Source organism: Condylura cristata, unplaced genomic scaffold (genome assembly GCF_000260355.1).
Source record: "Condylura cristata isolate star-nosed mole 26May11 unplaced genomic scaffold, ConCri1.0 scaffold00025, whole genome shotgun sequence".
NCBI lineage: Eukaryota > Metazoa > Chordata > Mammalia > Eulipotyphla > Talpidae > Condylura > Condylura cristata.
The window spans coordinates 1,911,587-1,937,138 of NW_004567126.1; the positions used below are offsets into that span (position 1 = coordinate 1,911,587).

At 38.0% G+C, this 25,552-nt stretch overlaps 1 protein-coding gene across 1 annotated transcript; it reads left to right on the plus strand.

Moving 5' to 3' along the window:
- On the plus strand, positions 1-25,552 carry LOC101629933 (chromosome unknown open reading frame, human C11orf70). The gene is made up of 7 exons (XM_012729491.1): positions 1-136; positions 329-410; positions 8,835-8,910; positions 15,952-16,118; positions 19,881-20,053; positions 23,789-23,855; positions 24,945-25,552. Exons 1-7 carry the CDS (start codon positions 27-29, stop codon positions 25,077-25,079), a joined length of 810 nt encoding a protein of 269 aa, XP_012584945.1. The 5' UTR covers positions 1-26; the 3' UTR covers positions 25,080-25,552.

Consider the following 25,552-nt stretch of genomic DNA (forward strand, 5'->3'; position numbering starts at 1 on the left):
CCTGGTCCCGCGCGGCCGGGACCGCGATGGCGGCGGGGGAGCCGGGGGATCTGGGCGGCTACTACTTCAGGTTCCTGCCTCAGAGACCCTTCCAGTCTCTGAGCAGCAAGGAAACCCGCAGCCGGCTCCGCCAGTGGTGAGGGGCCGCGGGAGGGAATGGCGCCCTGGGTCTGGGCGGCCTTGGAGGCGCCTCCCGGCGGGAGCTGGGCTTCAGGGCGGCCGGACCGCCCTGGGTGAAGCTCCGGGCGGATTCCGAGCCCGGCCGCCCCGGCTGCCTACGCGCCCGCGGCGTGCGGGCCCCAACTGACTGCCTCCTCCTGTTCCTCAGGTCCATGCTGGGCAGAATCCAGGCACAGGCCTTCGGGTTTGACCAGACGTTTCAGGCCTATCGGAAGGATGATTTTGTGATGGTTGGTATGAAGGTGGAGAGGGGCCGGCGCCCCTGCTGCCTTTTAAGTTTTCGTACATTCTTGTGAATGCGCCGTTCCTTAATGACGTCGTTTCCATCGGCGTTTAAGAATCATAAAAGGTACAATGGCATTATTTTTCAGTTAAGGTGAAGGTTCATTGACAAGACTGTTTGACTTAGGGGTACAGTTCGGCTTCACATCTCGTCAAATGTATGTTACCACAACATGTCCACCACAAAATTACTAATAACTCCACACCACAGGCAGATTTTACTTGCTTCCTTACGTCGTGATAAATGTGTTTTTCCTTTAGCTCATCTTCAGTACACTGCCTTAAAGAACAATCACTCTAGAAAATTTGGATTTTTTTTTCCTTTTTTACTTTTTCCCCTTAGAGCACTTCGTTTTTTAATATTACCCGGCTTTATTTACTAGGTTTAGCTTCAAATTATTTTTGGTTGGTTTTCAAATAATATCTGTCTTGTGAGAACGGCTCTAGCAACAGTTCCAAAGGAAAAATTCCAAAACTGGCTTTAAGAGTTGTACCACTAAGTCTTTAGCCAGTTAGGAGGTAACTGCTTTGTAAACCAAAGCATTCACTTGAAAATACAGTCAAGTTATTTTAAACTCTGGCGTGTTTTTATTTTTTTCCTTCCTAATCAAATGGAAAACTTGTGGTCTGTGATACAATCTTTGCCTTTCTTGTCCCTAAAGGCATTGACTTTAGTGTATAGTTGGCAGTTTATTCACTCTTTCCCAAGCATTTCCTGAGGGGCCTACCGTTGTGCTCCTAATTCTGTCAAGTGTTGGGGATACTAGGAAGAACAAGCCAGACAGGAACCTGGCTTTCAAGGACCTTCCAGGCCCATGGCAAGACTGCCAATAAAAAACTCAGGTCATTTCATCTAGTGCTAAGTGCAATGAAGGAAGGAAGGCAGAATGGAGAAGGGGGAGCAGTAGGATTATCAGGGTTTTCTTAATATTACTAATACACCAAAATATTTACCATGAGAAAACACTCCTTTCTCAGGGCTACTACTTCAAATATCAGCTTTAAGTTCTAGGGTCAAGGTGTGAGCAGGGCTCTGGTCCCTGAAGCCTGAAGAGGAGAATGCACCTTACTGCTTCCTACCTCTGGTGGGCTCCCAGCAGTCCTTGGCATTCCTTGGCTCTCCACTGCAGAACACCCTTGGATAGAGTAACAGAGTCTCTACCCTCATTTGTCCAGGTCTTTTTCTCTCTTTTGAGAACCCTAGTCTTACGGAATTAAGGGCCCACTCTACTCTAGGAAAACCTCATCTTAACTAATTATATCTGTGACCACTCTGTTTCAACTTAGGTCACTTTCTATTTTTTAAATATTTATTTATTCATACAGACTGGGGTACAGTCCAGAGGAGCAGGGAGGTGAGAGGATTCACCAGAGACAGAGTGGGGAACAGACCAGGCAGATCCAGGAAGTACACTGCTGAGGGGCACAGTGGGTGGTTTAGGAGAGGTCTGCAACACCTTGTGGCTCACCTCCAAGGCTGGGGATTCAACTTGCGCTGAAGCGGCTGCTGCTGGCTTGCAGTGCTGCGCTTTCACCTGCTGTACCACCAGGGCGGGCCTCAGATCACTTTTTGAGGTGACCAGAATTGGACATGAATTTAGGGAAAAGCTAATTCTGAACAGAGGGTTAATTGGTTAAATGATCATATTGTTGCTGATAATACATTAGTGACAACTCCCAAATATTCATGGTTAGATTTTTTTTTTCCTTTTTACTCAAACTTCGAAGTCATTTCTACCAAAGACTCATAACTGAACAAAGGGCATTGCTTAAGCCAGAATTCCAGATTTTTAATTTTCCCTTCAATATAAAAACAAATTATATTCTAAAAGTTCATTTGTGAGGAAGCAAAGAGATGGAAGAAGGAAGGAAGCAGCATTCACCAAGCAAACATTTCTTTAGTGCCAACATCTGTACCAATGAACAGTTAGACTCAAAAGAGTAAAACACTAAAAATTGCATTGTGAAGAAAAAGAAATGATAGCACAACCTGTGCACAGGTACTATGGTTGCACAAGAAAAAGTGTTCTTGACTGAGGTGGTCAGAGGAGGGTTCATAGAAGACAAGCCACTTGAGCTAGACTAGCCTGAGAGATAAGTAGAATTTTGTCAGGTAGACTTAGCAGGCTAATACCAGGACCAGAATGGGATGATATTTTGCACCTTTTGTGCTGTGCAGAGGAGTTTGGATGTCACCTAGCTCTGACTGAAACTAGCTCATGTTTAGTCACTGAAAGCTTTTCAGCCAGACAGTAAAATATAAAATATATTGGCCCTCCCTGGTGGCGCAGCAGGTTAAAGCACATCACTGAGAATCTAAAGCCACTTCCGCATAAATTCGATTCCCGCCTGCCCCGGAGGTGACCACATGGTGTGGCAGACCTCTCCTGACCCACCCGCTGCTCCCCTCAGCAGTGTACTTCGCAGATCTGCCTGTTCTGCTCCCCGCTCTGTCTCTGGTGAAGCCTCTCACCGCCCCTGAGCCTCTGACCTGTACCCCAGTTCTGTATGCACAAGTAAATAAAAATAAATCTTTAAAAAATAAATAAAATAAAATATTGAGAATCCCCATTGGCAGAAGTATAAGGGGGGAGATTGTTACGACTGAATCTGAAAGCAGTGAGTCAAAACTGAAAATTTGTCCTCCAGACAGTACATGGTTATGTCCTCAAAGGCCTGGAGAGATGCTTAAAGGAAAGGAGTTCATAGAGACTGATACTATGTGTTTATTTTTTTCTACTTCTTGGGACTGATAAGATGTGGAGAATAAGGGGGTGACATGTCTCTGATTTGTTGAATGGAGTGGCAGATGATAACATTAAACACACACAAGTTACAAAAGAATAAACAAGGGGCCCTCCCTGCTGATGCAGGGGTTAAAGTCTCAGCACTATCAGGCTATCATCAGCCATGTGGCCTGCGTTCTATTCCTGGTCAGAGAGCTAACCCTTATGGCACAGCAGACCTCTCCTATCTCATAGACTGTTTCCCTCAGCAGTGTATTTCAGTAGATCTGCCAGTTCTGTCTCTAGTGAATCCTTTCACCTACCCCATACCTCTGGCTTAAACTCAATTCTTGTATGCATAAATAAAAATAAATTTTAAAAAAAGAAGAAGAAATAAGGAAATGAGTCCAATTTTAGGAGTAATGACTCGGAGCTCACATAGATAGTGTTGGCATCCTTACCATGGGGCTACAGATAAAGAGGGGATTCTTCTACCTTAACAGGGGAGTTTATAGAGCTTTCCTGAAAGTCCACATGATACCTCTGCACTTCGGTATACATATGATGGTCACACTTCAAATACACAGAGGAAGGACAGACTTTTTTTTAAATTGAGACAGCATTAGTTTACAACATGGTAGGTTTAAAGTGCATAATTTCTCACCTCAGCAACTGTGTATCACACCACACCCAAATGTGCTGTCACAATCTACCACTAACTAATTAGTTCCCTCTTCCCTTCTTTCTCTCTGGTAACCAGCATCCTGTAGTCAGAGTCTAAGGGTTTGTTTTTGTTCTATTTGTTTACTTGTCCCCCATTTTATTCTTTGTTTTTTTCCTTCTGACATTTCACTTAGCATACCCTTTAACGTCTATCCAGGTTGTCACAGATGGCAAGATCTTAACTTTTTTTGTGGCTGAATAGTGTTCCATTGAATATACAGAACATATCTTATTCCATTCATTCAACCATTGTCACACACTGAGTTCATTTCCGTACTTTAGCTATTGTAAATAGTGTTGCAATGAACATGAGGGTGCGTGTATTTTTTTTCAAATTAGTGTTTTCGTATTCTTTGGATAAATACCCAGAAGTGGGATTACTTGATCATATGGTAGTTGCATTTTTAAATTTTTGAGGGACTTCCATACTGTTTTGCCACAGTGGTTGTACCAATTTACATAGTCAAAAACAGTGCCCTAGAGTTTCTTTTTTCTACATTTTCACTAGCACTTACTGTTTCTTGACTTTTTGATAATAACCATACTTGCTCGTGTCAGATGAAATCTCACTGTGGTTTTGATTTGCATTTCCCTAATAATAAGTGGTGAGGAGTATGTTTTCATATGTTTTTTGGCCATCTGTGTGTCTTTAATGAAATACTTATTTGGATCCTCTGCAGAGCAGACTTTTATCTGAGCACTTTGCTGTAACCGTTAAGGAAGAAGGAGAGAATTGATAATGGATCAGAAACCAGCAGCCTACCAGATAGATTTAATAGTCAAGTATCTAACTATATTTCAAATGTGTGGTATATACTAGACATACATTTTAAAGTACATGTTATTTAAAACAATGCATTAATTTAGAAATATCTTTTACACCTTACAGTTTGTGAAATATGTTAACTAAAATCTTCGCATTCATTTTGACATTGTTATCGCTAACGAGTTTATGAGTCATCTAATATTTTTTCCAAAGCATATCAACTTTCCTAAAGTTACTCGAGAAACAGTGAATTCTTTCTTAATGCATCACTAGAAATTCTATAATAAGCCCAAATTATCTTTTGCATACATTAGGACTATTTTTTTTTAAAGTTTATTTTCTAGGTGTGTAATTGCAATTTCAGTAACAGCCATTTTATTGTTTTATTTGAAGGATCTTTCTGAAGATTTATTTCTGTTGTTCCAGGTCAATTCACTGAAGGGTACTTAGCTTACTTCAATTTATAATGACATGTGAAATGTAATTGTAAGTTGACAAAAACCCAGAAATCATTACAACATAGAATTAAATTTTTCCCTTTTCTTGGTTCTTTGACTTCTCTTTAAAAAAAAAATTCAAATACCAAAAGACACTTCTCCAAAGAGGAAATGCAGATGGCCAACAGGCATATGAAAAAATGTTCAACATCACTTGTAATAAGGGAGATGCAAATTAAAACCACAATGAGATACCACCTCACCCCAGTGAGAAACAACTAGCAACAACAATTGTTGGCGAGGATGTGGAGAAAAAGGAACTCTCCTGCACTGCTGGTGGGAATGCAAACTAGTACAACCACTATGGAAAACTGTCTGGAGGTTCCTCAAGCTGCTAAACATGGAGCTTCCCTACAACCCAGCAATCCCACTCCTAGGTATCTATCCAAAAGACACAAAAACACTGATTGAAAAAGATACCTGTACCCCCATGTTTATTGCTGCTTTATTTACAATTGGAAAAACATGGAAGCAGCCCAAATGCCCAAAAGTAGATGACTGGATTAGAAAGATGTGGTACATATATACAATGGAATATTACTCAGCAACCAAAAAAGAGAAACACATGTCTTTTGCAGCAACTTGGATGGAGCTGGAAAAGATCATGCTTAGTGAGATAAGCCAGAAAGAGAAAGAAAAATACCGGATGGTCTCACTCATAGCAGGAGTATAATGGACCAGGCGAGAAAATAACAAAAATAATGAACAACCATAGACCAGAGACATTCTGTGGGGGTGGAGTGGGGAATGGGATCAAAAACGGGGGTGGGGGGGAAGGGAGGGAAATGCATGGGACTATGGTGGTGGCACAGGGGTGATTTGGTGATGGGAAACCCGTGGGGATTACAAATGAGATGAAAAAAAAATGTGCAAAATAATGTAAAAATAAACTTTTTAATGAAAAAAAAATTCAAATACCAATTGTAGTTGAAGTTAATTTAAGCTTGTATATCCCTTTAAGAATGTATTATCAAATAAAATAGTGCACCAACATCCTTTTAAATTTTTAAACACAGTAAATTTATAAGACAATTTTTTCCTGAGGAATGATTGTAGGAAAAACATTTCTTTGTAACTGAGCAAAGTATTTAACGCTATCTTACACTACTAGAAACAGGGAATTTATCTTAGCATAATGTAGACATTTGCAAATCCATGTTGAATGTATTTGTCTTTACTTCACACATCTGGGCCTCTTTTCCTTTCTCATCAAGTAACATTTATTCTGTCTGTTATTTTGTGTAAAAATTCCAGACATCATCTTGTATTCCGTCTTCTCCCTTTGTCCCTTCCTCTTGAATATCTGTTGAATCCATACTCTTCCACCCCCTTCTTGTCATCTTGAATGGTGAGAATTTCATATATAGCTGCATTACAGCAGTACCTCGTCTCTAAGCAGTGTCTTCATAGCCCTTCAATTCATCCTGTACGCTGCAGCCAATATGGAGAATAGCTTTTAAAAAATATAACTTGAACCACATTCTTCCTTTGCTTAAACCTATTCAGTGTCATCCTGTTACCTGTAGATCAAAAAATGCGTCAATCTAGATCAAGCTTAGATCAAAATCAGAATTCTTCACTTAACCTAGAAGTCCTCATTTAACTCACCAGTCTCACCTAATCGTAAGAATGAACGTTAAATATTTTATTTTTGTGGGTTTTTTTTTAATATGCATCTCTCTTTTCTTGCATACACACTTTTTATACTCAAAATATTTACGGTTTTCCTTCAGACTTCATATAGCAGCTGTTTATTGAATAACTGTTCTGTGTCAGGGCCTGTTGTAGGCCCTGGGGATATAGCAATGAGGAAGAAAAACAAGGCCCTGCTCTTATGGAGCTTATATTTTATTCTAATATTTTTTCTTCAATAGCTGCATACAATGTAGTGTAAAAGTTCTGTATTTTATTCAACTATTGTTGGTAGACATTGGAGCTGTTTGAGGTTTTGACACTACAAACAATACTGTAAAAAAAGATCCCCTTATACAGAAATCTTAAGACCTGGTAGTTTCATTTCTGTAGACCAGACACCAAATTGGAATGCATTAGATCATAAGGCACACATATTTTTGATGTTCAAGATAATGGCCATTTACTTGCTCAAAAGATTGTAAAGAGGCACACCTACCAGCAGTTTGTGAGAATGCATATCTTCTGGTATGTTCATTGGTTACAATCCTTTTAAATATTTTCAGTGTAGTGGGTAAATATGGTACCTTGTGGTTTTTATTATCACTTCTCTAACTGCTCTTGAAGTTGAGCCTCTTACTGGTGGTTTGTATTTTTTTACATAATATTTGTATCCTTTGCCCTTTTTAAAATCAAGTTGTCAGTATTTTTTTTTTTTTAAGGATTTATTTATTTGTATATACAGAGCTGGGGTACAGGCCAGAGGCTTAGGGGCGGCAAGAGGCTTCACCAGAGACACAGTGGGTAGCAGAACAGGTAGATCGACGAAGTACACTGCTGGGGGACCAGCGGGCGGGTCAGGAGAGGTCTGCCACGCCATGTGGTCACCTCCCGGGCAGGTGGTGATCGAACTCATGCGGAAGTGGCTTTAGCTTCTTAGTGCTGTGCTTTAACCTGCTGAGCCACCAGGGAGGGCCAAGTTGTCAGTATTTTTTAAAATTGGACATTTTTTAAGCTATTGTAGATGTCAGCCATCCCTATCCCTTCCTTATAAATAATTTTTGTTGCAAATTTTTCTTCATTCTATTATTTTTCTTTTCTTTTATTATTCACCATAGCCATCATTATGTTTTCTGGTTACCCTGTGCCTTTTAAGCATACATGTACCTTAGGGGTAATTTTTACCCTTCTGAAGTCCCTAGTGGAATCCAAAACACTTGCCTCTTTGGCACTCAGAGCATAAACCTGGAATTAGGTCTACCAATCAGATTTATTGGTGAAAGACTAGGATTCAAAGTGAGCAACATAAGGAGTTGCATATGGAACTCGTCTCCAGCAGAGGTGGAAGCAGAGGTGCCCAGCATTCAGCAGGACATTCCTGGTACATCAGTGGCCTTGGCGAAGGCACAAGTAGGTGCAATACAAAGATGACTGTGTCTTCAGATGATTGTGCATTGTCCCAGGGCCTACCCTTTTGTCTTATATTCTCTACTTCCTGAAAGATTACATGGAGTGTTTGAGATAATATCTTTGATAAATTCTAACCTTTTCAGTCAGAGTCTGCTGCTGGTGCTTGGAACTAAAACTGTTGACTACCTTATTTCCTTCTGCCATATGGAAAACTTTCATGTTTATGAAGTCTTACCTGTCATTTTTTGTTGTGGCCCCTGAATAGAATCAAATTGATTACCTTAGTTTCAGATTTAGTGGTGATTATTAAGACAACTAGGAAAACAGGATTGAGAGAAAACAAACTTTTTAAACTTTATATAAAACTTACTTTTTATCCTATGTCATTATTTTTATTTATGCCCCCAAGATAGCTATATCTTGGAGAACCTAAACTGTTGTTCAACTGTTCCAGTTAGAAGATAACATTTCTTTGTCAAAAATTTCTTAATTAGATATTTTACCAATTTGAAACTTCCTTGCCTGATTTGAATTGCAATTTTAAAAGTTAATTTTAGAAGTTAATATTGTAGTTTATGATAATTTATCTAATACGTTCCCCTCACATTTGTATTTTAGGCTTTTTTCAAAGATCCGAATGTTATTCCCAATTTGAAGTTACTTTCAGATTCTCCTGGACAGTGGATTACATTAGGTAAATAAAATTTATTTTTATCTTTTCAGTTGACTTTATTGCTGTTTTAACACAATGTTACCTCAGAAGCTCTCATTATTATAATACAAATTGGGGCTACCTGGCTGCCTAGGGGGTTAAATCTCAGCACTACCACTTCTGTGGCCTGAGTTCAATCCCTCACCAGGGAGCTAACCCACACATGGAGTAGCAGACCTCTCTTTTCTCTCCTGCTGCTCCCCTCAGCAGTATCTTTAAATAGATCTGTCTGTTTTTCTCCCTACTCTGTCTCTGGTGAATCCTCTCAGCTCAGAAGAACTTTGGCCTACACCCCAGTTCTTCTATGCAAAAATTATATGTGTGTATGGGTATACAATATTTGTAGTGTGTGTGTTTGTGTGTATAATACAAATTGAGGAATAATGTCTCAATTATTTGGTAACAGATATATAACCATCTGTGCCAGGCTGCTCTGCATCTTTCTCCTAGGAGTTGATGATGCACTTTCTTGGCTTAACACTTCGTGGAAGATGCCACATGCAGAGAACATTAAGATGTATGAGTCAACCCTATTCTGTGAACTCTGTTATATATATAAAAAAAATTGCACCAATGTATCATGGATGTTACCTTAGCCATAGGAATAAGACAAGGAGAATAGTCATTTGTACTCATTGAAAGGATCGAGTGACAATGCCACTGATATCTATACTTGAAATTGTAGAATGCTGGCTATTTATTCTATGTTTTCTGCTAGAGGTACTTATCTATGATGAAGTTTTATTTATAAAGTAGGCATAGTAAGATTATCTGTCAACAGCAAATAGTAGTAAAATAGAACAATTATAACAGTGACTATAAAAAAGTTACATGAATATGATCTCTCTCAGCATCCTTATTATGTCTAATTTAAAAAAATATAGTTATTTATTTATGCATGCAAGAACTGGGATACAGGCCAGAGGTACAGAGATAGGGGGTGAGAAGATTCATCGGGGACAGAGTAGAGAGCAGAACAGATGAATTGACTGAATTACACTGCTGAGGGGAGCAAGACAGGACAGATCTGCTGTGCCATGTGGGTCAGCTCCCTGGCTGGGATTGAACTTGTGCTGCAGTGGCTGCTGATAGCTTTATAGGGCTAATGCTTAACCCCTTGTGCCACCAGGAAGTCCCCTATATCTGATATATTTTTAAAGATTTTTTAAAAATGTATTTATGAATACAAGAACTGGGATATAGGCCAAAGGTGCCGAGGTGGTGGGGAGGGTTGAGAGGATCCACCAGTGACACTTGGGGAGCAGAATAGGTAGATCTACTGAAATATACTGATGAGGGGAGCAGCAGGCGAGATAGGAAAGATATGCTTAGCTATATGTAGCTTAGCTACCTGGTCAGGACCTCATGCTGCAGTCTCTGGGGACAGCTTGGTAGTGTTGAGACTTTAACCCCTATGCCACCAGGGAGGCCCTATCTCTAATATTTTTGAACTTTGAGTAACTGAAACCACAGAAAGCAAAACCAGGGATAATTAAATCACAGAGGAGGCTTAAATTCTCAAGAGGAGTACTTTATATAGATAATATTTTCATAGTATTTTGAAACACAGCTAGAAATCTTTAAGTAAAATACCAAAACATGTAACACTCAAGTCTCTTAAATTCAAGTCAAGGAACAAGTCACAGAGTTAATAGATTATTATGAAAACAAAAGCATGAACACTGTATTTTAAATTTTAACTGAGGCCTTACCTATAGAAGAAATCATTCCATTTAGAAGAATCTGGTTAGTAATGTGGATTTGTGCTCAAGAAAATACAGGTTGATTTCAAATTACATGAGGTTGGTTTGGTAAATTCTAAATTGCATTTTCTTGGAACTCCAGTAGACTTACATACTCAAAAACTTAAGGTATTAGTCAAGAACAAGATTACAAGTAGTTCATGATGCTGTCGACTTTGTAGGTCAGATTTTATTGCTATTGGCTAAAGGCTACTACATAATTTATAAAGTAAAATGCTGGTACAGTGTGATCTTCAGACTGCTTACAAAGTTAAACTGTGCAACTATATTTACCAATTTCAAATCTTCAAAAGGAACTAAGCAGAGCCATGTATCACATATTGATATATACTTCCCAAAATAACACCTACTCTTTCTAATTTTTAAAAAAGAGAAGTTATAAAATTCCACATGTGTCTGACAGAATCAATTAGCAATACTCTGAAAACAGGGTAGAGGGATAGCATTCTGTTTTAGAAGTTTCTAGTGGATTGCTAGTATTCTTTGATTAGCTAGTTTGTATCTCTTCTTTCTTGCTTTTCTTCATTTTCTGACATATCACTATCATTTCTATTTAATTTTCCTGGGGGCCTCAATAAGCAAAAGAAACAGATTTTTTTTTTTTTAATGAGAGAAAAATACATTCTTCTGGCAAGTGAACTGGTTTTAAACATCTTGACAGGAGAATGTTATTCCCTACTGGCCATGCTGCCCACATTCCGGATTGATGGTGCTGCTTCCTCCTCTCAACCTCCTCTCCCCTACCCCCTTCCTTTAGATCCACTCTCCACCCACCCTTTGGGACTAACAGAATGAAGCTTCTGTGTGCTCAGTTTAGGGTGACATGTACATTCCCTCATCTAAGTCACAAAAACAACTCTGAGAGGTATTTTTATATATTCCTGTTTTACAGTTGATAAATTAGAGTAAGAAATTGCTGCCTCTCATTTTACACAGTTGGCCAGGTGGTGTTGAGAGTCAAATCCAGCCTCCAGAATTCAAGAACTTGGCACTCACTGTACCAACCTGCCTTTGCCATTGCCACATGAATGGGGTTGCTAGAAAATCACCAAAGGAAAAGGAGACATACAGTGTATGTATGTCTACTGGTGCCACAGGAGAATTAATGCGTTCTCAACTCTCTCCCTAATCTTTTTTTTTTAAAGATTTATTTACTTATGCATGTGGAATTGGGGTACAGGCCAGAGGTACAGAGCTGGTGAGAGGATTTACCAGAGACAGAGTGGGGAGCAGGACAGGCAGATCAACGAAGTGCACTGCTGAGGGGAGCAGAGATGAGACAGGGAAAGTCTGCTGCACCATGTAGATCACTTCCCGGGCAAGGAATCAAACTCGCACTGACTGTTGTACCACCAGGGAGGGCCTTCTCCATAATCTTAGCCAGGCAAAGATTACATAGATTACAGGATTTTTCCAAATTCTTACAGAGAGCATAGTGTGCTGAAGATTGAATTGCACCCCTCCCCATTTAGCCACAATTTGACAATAGTTAGAGATGAGTGCTTTGGTAGATCAATAGGTTTAGATGAGGTCCCAGCCTTGACAACTCCTCAGGATGGGACTCTGCCCTTATGAGCACTATAAGCAGATCAGATACCTGTACTCTCTACCTTGTGTGGGTACTCCAGAAGATAGCCATCTACAAGCCAGGAAAGAATCCTCACCAGGAACTGAACCAGATGTCACCTTGATCCTGGACCTCCCAGCTCCATAATGATAAGAAGTAGATAGCTGTTTAAATTAACCAGTCTACGAAGGGTTTGTCTTAGCAACTAATGCTTATTTTGGTACCAAGATATGGAATGCTACTATAACAAGAACCAAAAAAATAAGTAAATAAATGCACAGGTGTCTTTGAAACTGTGTAATGGGATAGACAGAGTTTTAAGGTACATGCTAGCACTATGGCTTTTAGGGTAGTTTGGTGAGATCTTAGATGGAAATGAAGCACATGTTACTGGAAACTGGTGGAAAGGCCAGAAATTCTTGTTATAAAATAGTAGAGAATTTGGCTGAACTATGCGGCAGTGTTTTGTAAAAGAAATTTTGGATGTCTAACTGGGAGATTGTTAATTAAAGTATTGAATGAGTGGCTTGATTTCCTCCTAACTGCTTATAGTAAAATATGAAAGGAGAGAGGAGAATTGAATAAGGAATTTTAAAGAAAAAAGGATAAGCACTTAAAGTTTAAAAAAAATTCACAGCTATCCCTATTGCAGAAAAAAAGTGTAATCTTGTTTTGAAGAGTGCTCTAAGGGTGTGACTGAGCCACCATTTGATGTTTGATAAGAGATCCTAAATGTAGCAACTCAGGAACTTAATCACCCATTTCAACAGAAGCCAGGAATTGAGATGTGATAGTACCAGCCAAGACTCTTCTGGGTGAATTAAAGACAACAGAAAAAAGCAGGGTAGACAAAGGCAGCTGTCAGACTTCTTAGATCCTCTATGAACAGACTATAAGGCCACAGAGTTGCACACACACACATTCTTCCAGGAAAAGGAGGAGGCCCCAGAAGACTGCCCCCTCAGTTTCAACTTGCCAAATGGCTTCTGGCTGAAGCCTTATGGGCAGGGCCACCCTGACCTTTGGGAGCTGAACCAAACAACCACCCCACTGGAAGGCACAACATTGTGCCCAAGAGGAGGATCCTTTTTAAAAAAATTATATCATTTTTTTCTTGAGGTAACATTGGTTGACAACAGTGTATATGATTTAAAGGAATAGGTTCATACCTCTTCAGATATATTTTACCATACCCTACTTACCACCAAAGCACCTATAATCCTCTACCATTGTCCATTGGGCCCTCTCCTCCCTTTACTTCCCACCCCCACACTCTCCTCGTAGCCTAGGTTCTACAGTAAGATTTCTAGGGTTTGTTTGGATTTCATTGAATCTGTCCTTTGTTTTGTTTCTCTATAGTCTACGTATGAATAAGTCATCAGATATTTGTTTTTCTCCTGACTTATTTTGTTTAACCATAATCTTCTAATTCCATTCATATGGTCATAAATTACAAGAGTTCATCTTTTCTATTTTTATTGCTGGATAGTATTCCATTTTGTGAGTTTGTGTGTGTGTATGTTTTATAACCACAGCCACTAATGCACCTTTCTGTTGATGGATATATGGGTTTTATCTAAAACTTGGCTGCAATTGATATAGGATGCATATATCCCTTCAAATTAGTGATTTTGCATTCTTTGGATAGATACCTACAAGTGGAATTGCTCCTAGAACTATTTATAATATGGTAGATTTGTTTTTTTTATTATTTTGAGAAACCACCAGAGTGCCTAGATCAGTTTATGTTCCCACCTAACAGTGTATGAGGGTTCGTTTTTCCCTATAGTCTAAGAGGATTATTCTTAAAGCTTAAAATTTAATGGAATTTGCCTTGCTAAATTTTGGTCTTGCTTGGGGTCATCACCCCTTCTTTCCAATTTCTTGCTTTGGGAGTAGAAATGTCTCCAATGCCTAGTTACCACTGTGTTTTGGAAGTAGATAGATAACCTGTCTGGTTTCACAGTTTTCACAACTACAGAGGAATTTTGCCTCAGGATAAAGTGTCACCAGTATGATCTAGGTGATATTTACTGAGACTTTGGACCTTAGACTACAGAGTTGATACTGGGATGCATTAACTTTGGAGACTGCTGGGATAGAATAAGTGTAAAGGACATGAACTTTGTAGGATCAGCATGGAATACTATAGACTGAATTGTGTCCCTTTGTTATTTATATACTGAAGTTCTAACCTGACCCATGACCTTATCTAACCAGAATTGCTGACTAAAGGGCCTATATCCAAAGATCATCACACTGGGAGTTAGGGCTTAAATATATAGACTTAGAGGGACACAATTCAATCCATAGTAAACACTATTTCCATACCTTAGATTAAGTGGATTGGATCTCTTCTCACCCTCCAAGCACTCCTGCAACTCCCCAAATCAGAGCACACATCCATTTATAAAATGACATGTTGCCTACGTCAGCCCCTCATCCTATGGCTGCCAGCCCATCCTTGAACATTGGCTCTACCCTACTCTTGGTTTTTGATCTTCCAGTGGTGCTCAGACCTTTTCTTTGATCTTTGTTTTATTTTAATCCTCCAGAGGATTTTGCTTCTGAAACAAAAGGAGTTGTTCTTAGCAGCATGGCATTTGAAATGACTGAGATACACACAGTTCCCTAGTTCTGGAAATCCTTGCCTCTACAGTAGCCCAACTCAGGATCAGAAGGAGGTACAGGCCCTAGCAGTGCTCTCAGTGGTCATTAGAGCAATGAAGTAAATAATCTCCAGCTTTACTATTCTCAAGCTCAGGCTCCATCTCAGCCAGAGATCCAGCACATGTCTTAAGGTGACAATGCACCAAGATCCGCCACCCCTAGAATTCAGTCTCCCTCCTACTCTGTATTGAAGAACACTACTCCTTCATATACGAATGACTGCGTGGATGGTAGTGGGTGTATAAAACAGAAGCTGACTAAGTGATTCACTGAAGCAATAATAGAAATATTCACTCTATGTATTTCTATAATTAAATGACAATTTTAGTAACAAAATCCATCTCTGGAAGACACATTCAGGAAACAATTATGGGATAGAAGAAAGAGGTAAAAGTGTGTGTGGGGGGGAGAACTAGAACTACAATATAAAAATGGACAAACCACCCTAATTTTAAATTTCTCTAATTCTGAACTTGTAATAACTCTTTGGGTCCTGGTTTTAAATTTACCTTTTACTTTTTTTTTTTTGATAATAACAATGTAAATGAGTTCACAAGGGAGAAACCCCTAAATGAAGAGGAACATTTTCAAGATATACCTTGATATCTTGGACTTTGGAGATACCCATTACTTTAGTAAAAATATTCGCAATGTGAATTATAAAGCAGTAAGCATAATATAAGTCCAAAATATTCAAGGCAATTCCCATCCTTTTTTTGGCAATTCTGATATATGCATTAAAACTGATCAAAAAACCTCCTACCACACACAAAATATAGTTCATTTTCAAGCATTTTCTACTTTACATATGTTAAATCTATGCCTCAAATGGTGAGATTTTGTTATCAGGTTTTAATGCTTGATAAAAATGAATAAGCTCCAAAATAAAAACTAATGTGTCATTAACTTTATGAAAACATGTTGTATTTGGTTACTTTTAGAATCTCTTCATAGTGATATTTGCTTTAGAAATGATTGAGAATACTAAATTAATTTCTTTATTGCTATAAAATATCTTTTCAGGAACTGAAGTGAAAAAAATTGAAGCTGTAAATATTCCTTGCACACAGCTTTCAATGTCATTTTTTAATCGGTTATATGATGAAGGTATCGTGCGAGACAATGGACATATCGTTAAATGTCTAGACTCCTATTGCGATCCTTTTCTTATTTCAGATGAATTACGAAAAGTAAGTACAGAATTTAAATTATTCACAGTAGAATTTAGTTTCAGGAAATCTTAAAGTCAAAAACGTTTACCAACCTAAAGCCCATAATAGTCATTATAGTCCGTGGATTTCTTTTTGAATGGCACTTTTACTTTGACATACACATTTCTCCCTAGCCTTCAGCCAGGTGCTGTGACACGTAAAGGTAGAAGCTCAACATGGTGCAGTACATAGGAAATACACCGCAGGGCTCTGGCCCGAATGGCAAGGGGCTAGTGGAGGAACTCTGGCTTTTCTACGTAATGCCTATTTTTCCTCAAGGTGGAGTTTCTTTTTTTAAAGATTTATTTATTTATGCATACAGAACTGGGGCATATGCCAGAGGTGCAGGGGCGGTAAGAGTCTTCACTAGAGACAGACTGGGGAGCAGAACAGGCAGATTGATGAAGTACACTGCTGAGCGGGTAAGACAGGAGAGGTCTGCTGCACCCTGTGGGTCACCTCCCTGGCCAGGGATCAAACTCGTGCAGAAGTGTCTGTGGCTAGCTTTGTAGTGCTGCACTTTAACCTGTTGTACCACCAGGGAGGGTCCCTAAAGTAGGGCTTTTAACATAACATATGAAATTTGAAACATATCAAATAATTTTTTTTGAAGTAACTATTATAAAATACAAGTTTCAGAGGTATGTCATTATGGATCAGCATCTATATTTACTACACTAAGTTTATCATTACTTGGATAGTTTACCCAATAAAATAATCAAAAAAGAACTTGGCTAAAAGAAGATAATGGTTATCAGAGAGATTAGGGTAAATAGTGTGTAGAGGAGGAAGGCAGATGGGGTATGCTGGAGGTAAAAAATAAAGGTTTACCATTACATGTCCAATCAAATGAATATTTAAAAACATCCCTGCAGTAAAAGAATCTTTGAATCTCAGGTGTGCTAGTGAGAAGTATACTGAGCTAGGAATCAGAAGACACAATAATTTACTTAATTCTTGATTTATTGTTTATAAGATAATACCAACCTTTTGGCAAATCATTGATAATTTTTAGTCTCAAGATCTTATCTGTACAACCTCGAGATTAAAATATTCATTCTACCTTCCTTGAGAAATGAGTTGCAAAGGCATTTTAAATGTGCTTCTTTAAAAAAGTATGAAATGCTGTTACAGTGAAGCATAGTATATCATTAATTATTAAGAAAGAGTATAAAATGGCAAAAAGACTTTGGTGTCAAATAGATATGGGTTTAAAATCAGGCTCTGTCACTTTAATAATTGCAGTACAAGCCTCAGTTTTTACATCTATAAAATAGACACAATGTAAGAATTATATGAGTGGATGCATTTAAAGTACTTCCCACAGTGCCTGGTACATATTAAGCTTTCGGTAATAATAATGGCTATTGTACTATTTATTACCACGTACATTGAGAGAGGGAAGGAGGACATCAGATTTCCTGTTCAGACAAGGATAAATTAGGGAAGCAGTTGAGGCACCATCTGGACACAGAAATCACGTCTGTAGACCAGGAGAACTGCAACCAGGCTCAGGTTTTATGTTGATCTACACTAAGATAAGATACAAATAAACTCTTAGTTTAAGAAGAAAATAGAACAAGAAAATTAACCAGTTGAGACCAGTCAAATTCACACAATGGATGAGACTATGTATAACTTGTTTTTTAGTTAAGTGAAGTGTATTTCTGTGTAACCCAAGATAACATAAATAATCTCCAGTGGAGACCTGATAGTAATTTCTATTCCTTACTGAAGATTGGAACTGAACATGAGAAAGTTTCTCGTCTAGGCTGAATTCCCCTCCTTCCAGGAGCTATTTAATCTCAGCTCTCCTTTCTGTCACTGAGCTCAGATCTAAGCTGGCCCTTACCCCTCATTTCTGAGCTTTCACTGTCCCTTCTACAAAGAGAGCCTCATTAATAGACTTGTTTTGAGGAGGATTTGCTTCAGCAGAGTACTCGGCAGAACTCCTGCTGCTGTCGGTCTTATTTATTGCTCCAAGAGCACCTCTATTCAGGAAGTGCTGAGCCGCCTGGTTTTTTTCCATTTGCCTGTATGTTTTGCTCTTCTGTTCTTTGCCACTTTGCAGCAACAGGGAGGGTTTTAACTTGCTTGCTTTCTGACTGAAAAAATAATTTCCAGCCTTAGCCTGAACTGAAAAGGGCCCCCCATTGTGCAGCAACAGAGTCTATTGGCTCCTGGTGCAGTGTAAATGCTGGTAATCAGGCTTTTCTGACTGCTCTCAGAAGTCTTGCCATTAACCCTTGCAATCTGCTCTCCCGGGCTGCAGATCTGTACAAGAATGGACTGGGAAAGGGCTGGAGAAAGCTACTGCTTTAACATTCATTCCTAATTGTTTTTTAGTTAAGGTAGGTAGTTTTTAAATTGTATAGCCTAATCAATTCAGCACATGAGTGTGCTCTAGGAAGGAATGTGTTAGCTATTCATTCCTAAGGGCTTTAGTCACCCTTTTGGATTAAGCCAGATCTTCAGGTAAACTGCAAAACTGGGTTTCATTCAGTATCACAGTGTTTCACTCTGGAGGAGTAAAGAAGATGAGATGGGGGGAAGGGAAGGAAGGAGGTGTGCCAGGTGTTTCACATGGCACTTCAGAGGACAGTAATCATATATATATATAACTTAGACTTTCATCAAGTCACTACAAGTAAACAATATATAGGCAACACCACATAATTTATTATTTTTTAAAATATCTCTTACATAATGACCTTGGAATGACTTTTCATTTGAGATTGAGGCATATAAAGTGTTAACCTTCATCAGTTTCCTACTTTCTGCAACTAGACTATTGTATAACTCTTATTGCCCTCCTTTGCCTGTGAGGTAGTGAGTGGTAAGTGTTATGTATAATTTTGTAGCTTTTCTACTTCTGGAATTCCTTATTATATGAACTGTCTCTCCCTACCTTATTTCTTGGTTACAACTTTTTGTCTTTTAGAATTTTTATCTTATTCTGTGTGTCTATATTTTATTGTTCATTCTTTTTAAAGTAGGTGGGGTATACACAATTCAGTAACAGAGCTATATTAGAGTGTACATGCATGGCCTCCTCATCACTGCCACCAGCAACAAGCAGTCAATGTCTCAGTGCCCAGTGGTGTGAGGAAAGCACCTGCATCCTCCTAGTTAAATTGGGAAGGTGGTAGCAAGGTCACTGTAAAGTGGTGAAGTGTAAGTCATGTTATTAGGAGAAAGTGGAAAAGAATAGTGGTTATAAGTTCCCTAAGTAGTTCAAGGTGGACTTCCTCAGGGAACAAAGAAAATAGCGGTCCAAACACTAAGGTGGGAACGCTACAAAATGGAGTGGAGCAGTTTCTCCACTTAACGATATGCTCCCTTGTTTCCAAATGCAATTTAAGGTGACTATATATATATAACAGTTTTTTTGCATCATTTTGTACATTTTTTTTCATCTCAATTGTAATCCCCATGGGTTTCCCATCATAAGGTGACTATATTTTAACATTGCAGCAGAACAATGCAGTTACAAAGGATAAACCATTAATAGAATCAAAAAATCCGGAAGAGTGGAATTAGACCTATTCTTTTCCTTTAATGTCAGTAAGGAGTGACAAAATGGAGGGAAATAAGAACAGGCCTGGCAGAACACTGTGGTACCTCAGAATTGCTTCTTAACATAGGTCTAAGATTATTTTTAAATATATAAATTGAGCTTTTAAAAACATAAAAATTAAAATCTCAAATTTTGTTGCTCTAAGTTTTTTTCATCTTACATAGGTTTTGTTAGTGGAAGACTCAGAAAAATATGAAATCTTCAGCCAACCAGAGAGAGATGAGTTCCTGTTTTGTCTTTTCAAGCATTTTTGCCTTGGTGGAGCCCTTTGTCAATATGAAGATGTGCTTAATCCATATCTGGAAACAGCAAAACTTATCTATAAGGATCTAGTGAGGTATTGTTGCTAGATTACCATGTGTGTGTGACTGGTTAATAAAGTTCTTGTTTAACTACGATGGGATTACCCAGCATCTGGTGAGGCTCATGTTATCAACTGAAGTGTGTTGAAAGAGCCCAGCAGGACCCCCTTTTCAGAGCTGCCTCTTTCTCTTTCAGGCTAGAAAGCTTGTGTATTTTCTGGCCTTCCTTTAGTCCTCGGTCACCTCATTCTTCATCTGCCTCTGCTGCTTGTTTAAGATCTGTGAACTACTCTGTCCACTATTAGCAACTTCCACCTTCCTAGTCTCCTTTCCCCCCTAGACTGCCTTTAAATCTCAAGGAATATAAGATCCCTCAGGATGTTTTCATGTGCTTGACTAGTAGTAAAGACAAATACTGCATTTGTTCTAAAGAGATGAGGAAATTGTCATCTAGATGCAATCTTTACTTTTCATATTAATCCTAAAACTATATGGTTTGTTTCAGGTATTACACACTAGCAATTCTTTTAATTCTTTTTTTAAAAGATCAAGTGAAGATAAAAACTTTACAAGTCTCTTAAGTAACCTTTTAATCTTATTGACTAACATTGATTAGACATTCTTTGGTTGGGCTTTTCCATGATTAAGGTATTGGATCATCTTTGTGAAGGGACAAGAGAAAGTATAGGATCCCAGAGTTTTGTTATAGTTTTACTTTAAGGAAAACAACAGACCTTTGCTACTTAGTTCTTGGTATCATTCCATGATATTCAACACTGTAGTTCTTGGTGTCATTCCATGATATTCATAGAAGCAATTTCAGAAAAATCATACGTATATCTAATCAAGCATTTTATGCTAATCATTTATAGCTTATGAAAACTGACAAGACTGCACCTAGCATTCCTATAAATATTCTTCCATACACCGTATACACACATACACACTCACATGCAAGCATGTGGGCATCACCCCAGCCAAGAGGGGAGTCAATTGCTGGGGTTGCAGGAAGTGTCACCAGTGCCATTCTGGGAGGCCACAGCCACATGCACCTGTAGAATTCCTCACTGTCATGCTGTGGAGGAGATTCTTTTGGAGATATTTGATAGAAATAACTTGAGAACCTAAACATTAAAGATGTTGCTGTTTTTCCCAACATTCCTTTCACTGGATTCTCACCTGTGATTCTCTTCTACACATTTTGGGTGCTAAGAAAAATACATTACTCAGAGAGTAATGGCCACTCATAAAATGAGTAGCCAAAATGCATGACATCTTCCAGAAAGAATGGGAATGATGTTCATGGAATCACTTCGGCAGGCAATCAGTAAGTGCAAATAGCATGCACAGAATTCTGCCAGGCTCTGAAGAAACTGCAAGACTTCAACCTTCAGGAAATTGCAACAAACCAGCAAATTAGATAATTGTAATTATTCACAATTGTTCACAATCTTTTATAAGTAAAATCATATAATCAAATGTTAGCAGCTCTTTGTACTGTAGTAAATACCCTGCAAGTTCAAAAGAGGAGATTGTTCGTATGTGGGTGTGAGCAGTCAGGGAGTCTTGATGTAATGAGTGGCCAGCCAAGAGGGGGGTCAATTGCTGGGGTTGCAGGAAGTGTCACCAGTGCCATTAAGGGAGACGACAGGGAATCAGCCTAGTTACAGCAGGACTCTTCTTTGAGAACATTAAATATTTCTTTCAAAAATTCAAGTTCAGCCATGCTGATGAATTACTTTGCTGAATGACAAAGGATATGAATTTGTCTTCCCAGAATAACTTCATATTTACTTAAGATGCATTAGGTGCTAGCACAATGCAACAGATAGGTTTAATGTCACAGTCTGTTAAAAGCAGTGTTGCTCTGCTTATCACGAATACTATTCATGTATTTTCTAATACTAGCCATGCGCTGTCATTTGATTAGAACTCTGGCATTTAGAAGAGAAGATACAGGGTGGATCAATGTAATATTTATCAAGGAACATACAAGTAGAGGAAATATAATCTGAACTTGAAGTATCATCACTAATTTTTCAGAATTCTGAACCATATACCGAGTCAAATTATTTTTCCTTGCCAACCTAACAAAGGATATATTTTCCTATTCTCTTGCTTGAATTTTGGGTGTTTTCATATGCTTTTGAAAACTGTTGTGTTTCTAACTATACATGCAGTGACTGCTGCTTTATAGTATCTAGCAGGTTGGCCCTTACAAACACTAATATGTCCCAGGGAGGGAATCCAGCGTTTATGTTTTTAGATATTGGGAAACACTATAAAGCCTAATTTTAGGAGTCTCTGGCTCAAACAGAGGCTAAAAATATTTCTAAAATGTTTTCTCCCTCATTTGTAATGTACTCTGAAAATGTATCATTTAAATATTTTGGAAAATGCCTTTTCAATGATTACAGCTCTTTAGATCAGGTAAGTAGTACTTTAGTACTTTTTTTTTTTTAAGTAAATGATCATTTCATTCCATGTCAAAAATGTCCATGCAGAAATAGTTACATGGTTAATAATGGTGCCTGTGTCTTTCTCCTTTAGACATTAAACACAAGCTCTTGTCAATGTTTTTGGAGAGATTCTCCAAACTACATATCTGTACCACATGTAACATTTATGATGTGAACTGAGAAATTCAGATTATGGCACTGATGCTAATTAAGAATGGGCTCCTTATTTGTTAAGATGAGCAGAATTACCTAGAGTATTCTACATACGACTGTGTTTAGAGTCAATTTAGGAATAGATCACAATGATACAGATAAGAAAACTTTTCATTATATTGCTTTCTAAACAACTAAGATAATCACACTTTTTGCAAGAACTATTTGAAAATTTTGATCTAGCATTGTTAAAAATCATGGATTTTTAAGGTTACCTGGAGAATGTTACTGACTACCTGAAATCTGAGTGACTTACTGCAGTTCTTTTTTTTTTTTTTAAAGATTTATTTTATTTCTGCAGAAATAAACTCCAGAAAGAACTGGGGTGCGGGGCAGAGGTATGGGGGATGAGAAGTTTCATCAGAGACAGAGTGGAAAGCAGAACAGCACATTACTGAAATACACTGCAGAGAGGAGAAGCTGGCAGACAGGAGAGGTCTGCTGCACCATGTGGGTCAGATCCCTGACTGGAGATTGAACTCAGGCCTCAGACTCAGTGGCTGGTGATAGCATGCTAGAGCTAAAATTTAAGCCCTGTACTACTAGGGAGGCCCAGAAAATGATTCTTAAAATGATATAATTTAGAAAATAGTTTTCATATAGTTTACTGCATTTATTCTCATATAGTCCTAAAAGGAACCATATGCTCAGTTTACATATGAGAAAATTGAGACTCAAAAGTTAATCTTGCCCAATGTAAGTCAGTAGCAGAATGGGCATTTCTGTTTAGGTTGTTTACTTCTTTAGTTTACTATTCTTATCTATCCTTGAAAGTTATCTATACTTCAATCTATAATTTACCAATTCCAGTTATTTTAGTTACTGTCTCTAGCCTGGAATCTAATCTTCTGGGTCTCAAACTGACCTCAAACCTTCTAATTATAAAATTCAGTTTTCTGCAATTTTAATTTAGGTGATCTTGCTCAATCCTTGGATGAACTGTAGAGGCTATCCTTTAAACCACTTTAGTTGCATAAACATATTTTCATGTTATATTTGAATAAGAACACCCATACACTAAAAAGAATCCGTATTAGATGTGTATTTTACTAATGCTTGATTTATATAAAGTATGCCCTTTTTCCTCTCTTCTTTTAGTGTTCGAAAGAATCCTCAAACCAAGAAAATACAAATTACTTCTTCTGTCTTTAAAGTTACAGCCTATGTAAGTGTTGAGGGGAATTTACAACTAATTGATTTAATTACATGTTATTAAAATGATTCTTACAAATGGAGCTAGAACTAGGATGATGTTATGACTAGGAGAACAGATAATGTTAAGTTTTTTATTATAATTAAATGTTAATGGGATATGTTTTTATGTGGAGAACAATATGAACTCTCCAGCTTCCTTTCTGCCCTCTGGATCTAGTAATAGTCTTTATTGATGTTAGAGCTAAATGTGTGACTTGACTGGAACAGAGTTCTCTTTGTCAAATCATACTTTATAGGGACAATAACTAAAAATGCCAGAAACCCTTTATATTACAGCAGCTGATACATAAATTTTAGCATCATAGTACATATAAAGCAATTTCTAAGTATCTTCAGTCACTTAACATATTGTTGAATAGCTAGTGTATCAGCTTCTTTCAAGGTAAGGGCACAGTTAAAAATAAAAGTAGTCTCTACCCTGTAGTATCTCTAGGCCATGTTCTAAAAGCAGACACAATAACATTGAAAAAATAGAAATTTTTGCAATATTTGCAATTTAAAAGCACTTTTCCAAAAATAGAATTTAATTCTGGGCTATAATCCTTTTGTGTGTGTGTGTGTGCATACAAGACCTGGGGTGTAGGCCAGAGGCTCATAGGGTTAAGAGGACTCACCAGAGATAGAGTAGGGAATAGAATAGGCAGATCCACTGAAATATACTCTCGTTCTGAAGGGAGCAGCAGGTGAGACAGAAGAGGTCTGCAGTGCTATGTGGGTTAGCTTCCTAGCCAGAATCAAACCCAAGTCATGGCTATAGCTTGACAGTGCTGAGACTCCAAACCCTGTGCCAGGAGGGAGGCCCCTGCCTACCAATTCTCATAGTCAAAAATTATGCAAGTTTGTATAGGACACATGTATTATTAGCATTATCAGCTGTGCTGTTAATAAATATTTCACAATACTAGTTAGCTGCCAATTTATATAATGAATAATGAATTTATATAATGAATATAATGAATGATGAATAATCAGTTAAATAGCTGACTGTTTTTGAATGTAGTTGTGTATGAAATAACTGAGGTAGGTTTGTCTTTTTCAGGATTCTGTGGGTGTGTGCTACCCTTCAACAACGAGCCATGAGCAGACATTTTCTTACTTCATTGTGGATCCTATCAAGCGCCACCTTCATGTTTTATATCATAGCTATGGGGTGGGGGAAATGTCTGAACATTAATTTTCTAAATTGTTCACTTAATGTTATTTTTCTTTACCAGTTTTTAAATTTTACTACTGGTTTCTAGAAAGACATTGACTTTGAAAGTTAATTTAAGTAGCATATAAAGAACATGCTTAGAACACAAGGAAACAAATTTGTCTGAAACACTAACACAGAAAAATATGCTATCCCAAACCCAGTCTATACCAAACCAGTTGTAGAAATTTTATAGAAAGCTCCAAAGTACTCAAAGTCTAGTTCATATTTGTTGCATGAAGAGTTAAGTGAGTCAATTTTCCATGTATTTGAGTTTAGAAACTAATTCATTCTCAATTGAAGTTATGGTAGAAGACTAAACTAAACCTCTCTACCTAATATGAATTATTAATTAAAAAAATTAATTATAGTTCTTCGTTGCACAAAGATTGACATCTCTAGGACTGTGAAAGGAAATGTCCTTGCTTCATTTAAAATCTTCAATAAAAAATTAA

What these genes read in the sequence shown, in the direction of transcription:
- LOC101629933 (XM_012729491.1), top strand. Translation starts at nt 27, where the DNA reads ATGGCGGCGGGGGAGCCGGGGGATCTGGGCGGCTACTACTTCAGGTTC. An exon ending in GGAAGGATGATTTTGTGATG is followed by an intron (nt 411 to 8,834) that starts GTTGGTATGAAG and finishes TTTGTATTTTAG; the next exon opens with GCTTTTTTCAAAGATCCGAA. An exon ending in ATCTATAAGGATCTAGTGAG is followed by an intron (nt 20,054 to 23,788) that starts GTATTGTTGCTA and finishes CTCTTCTTTTAG; the next exon opens with TGTTCGAAAGAATCCTCAAA.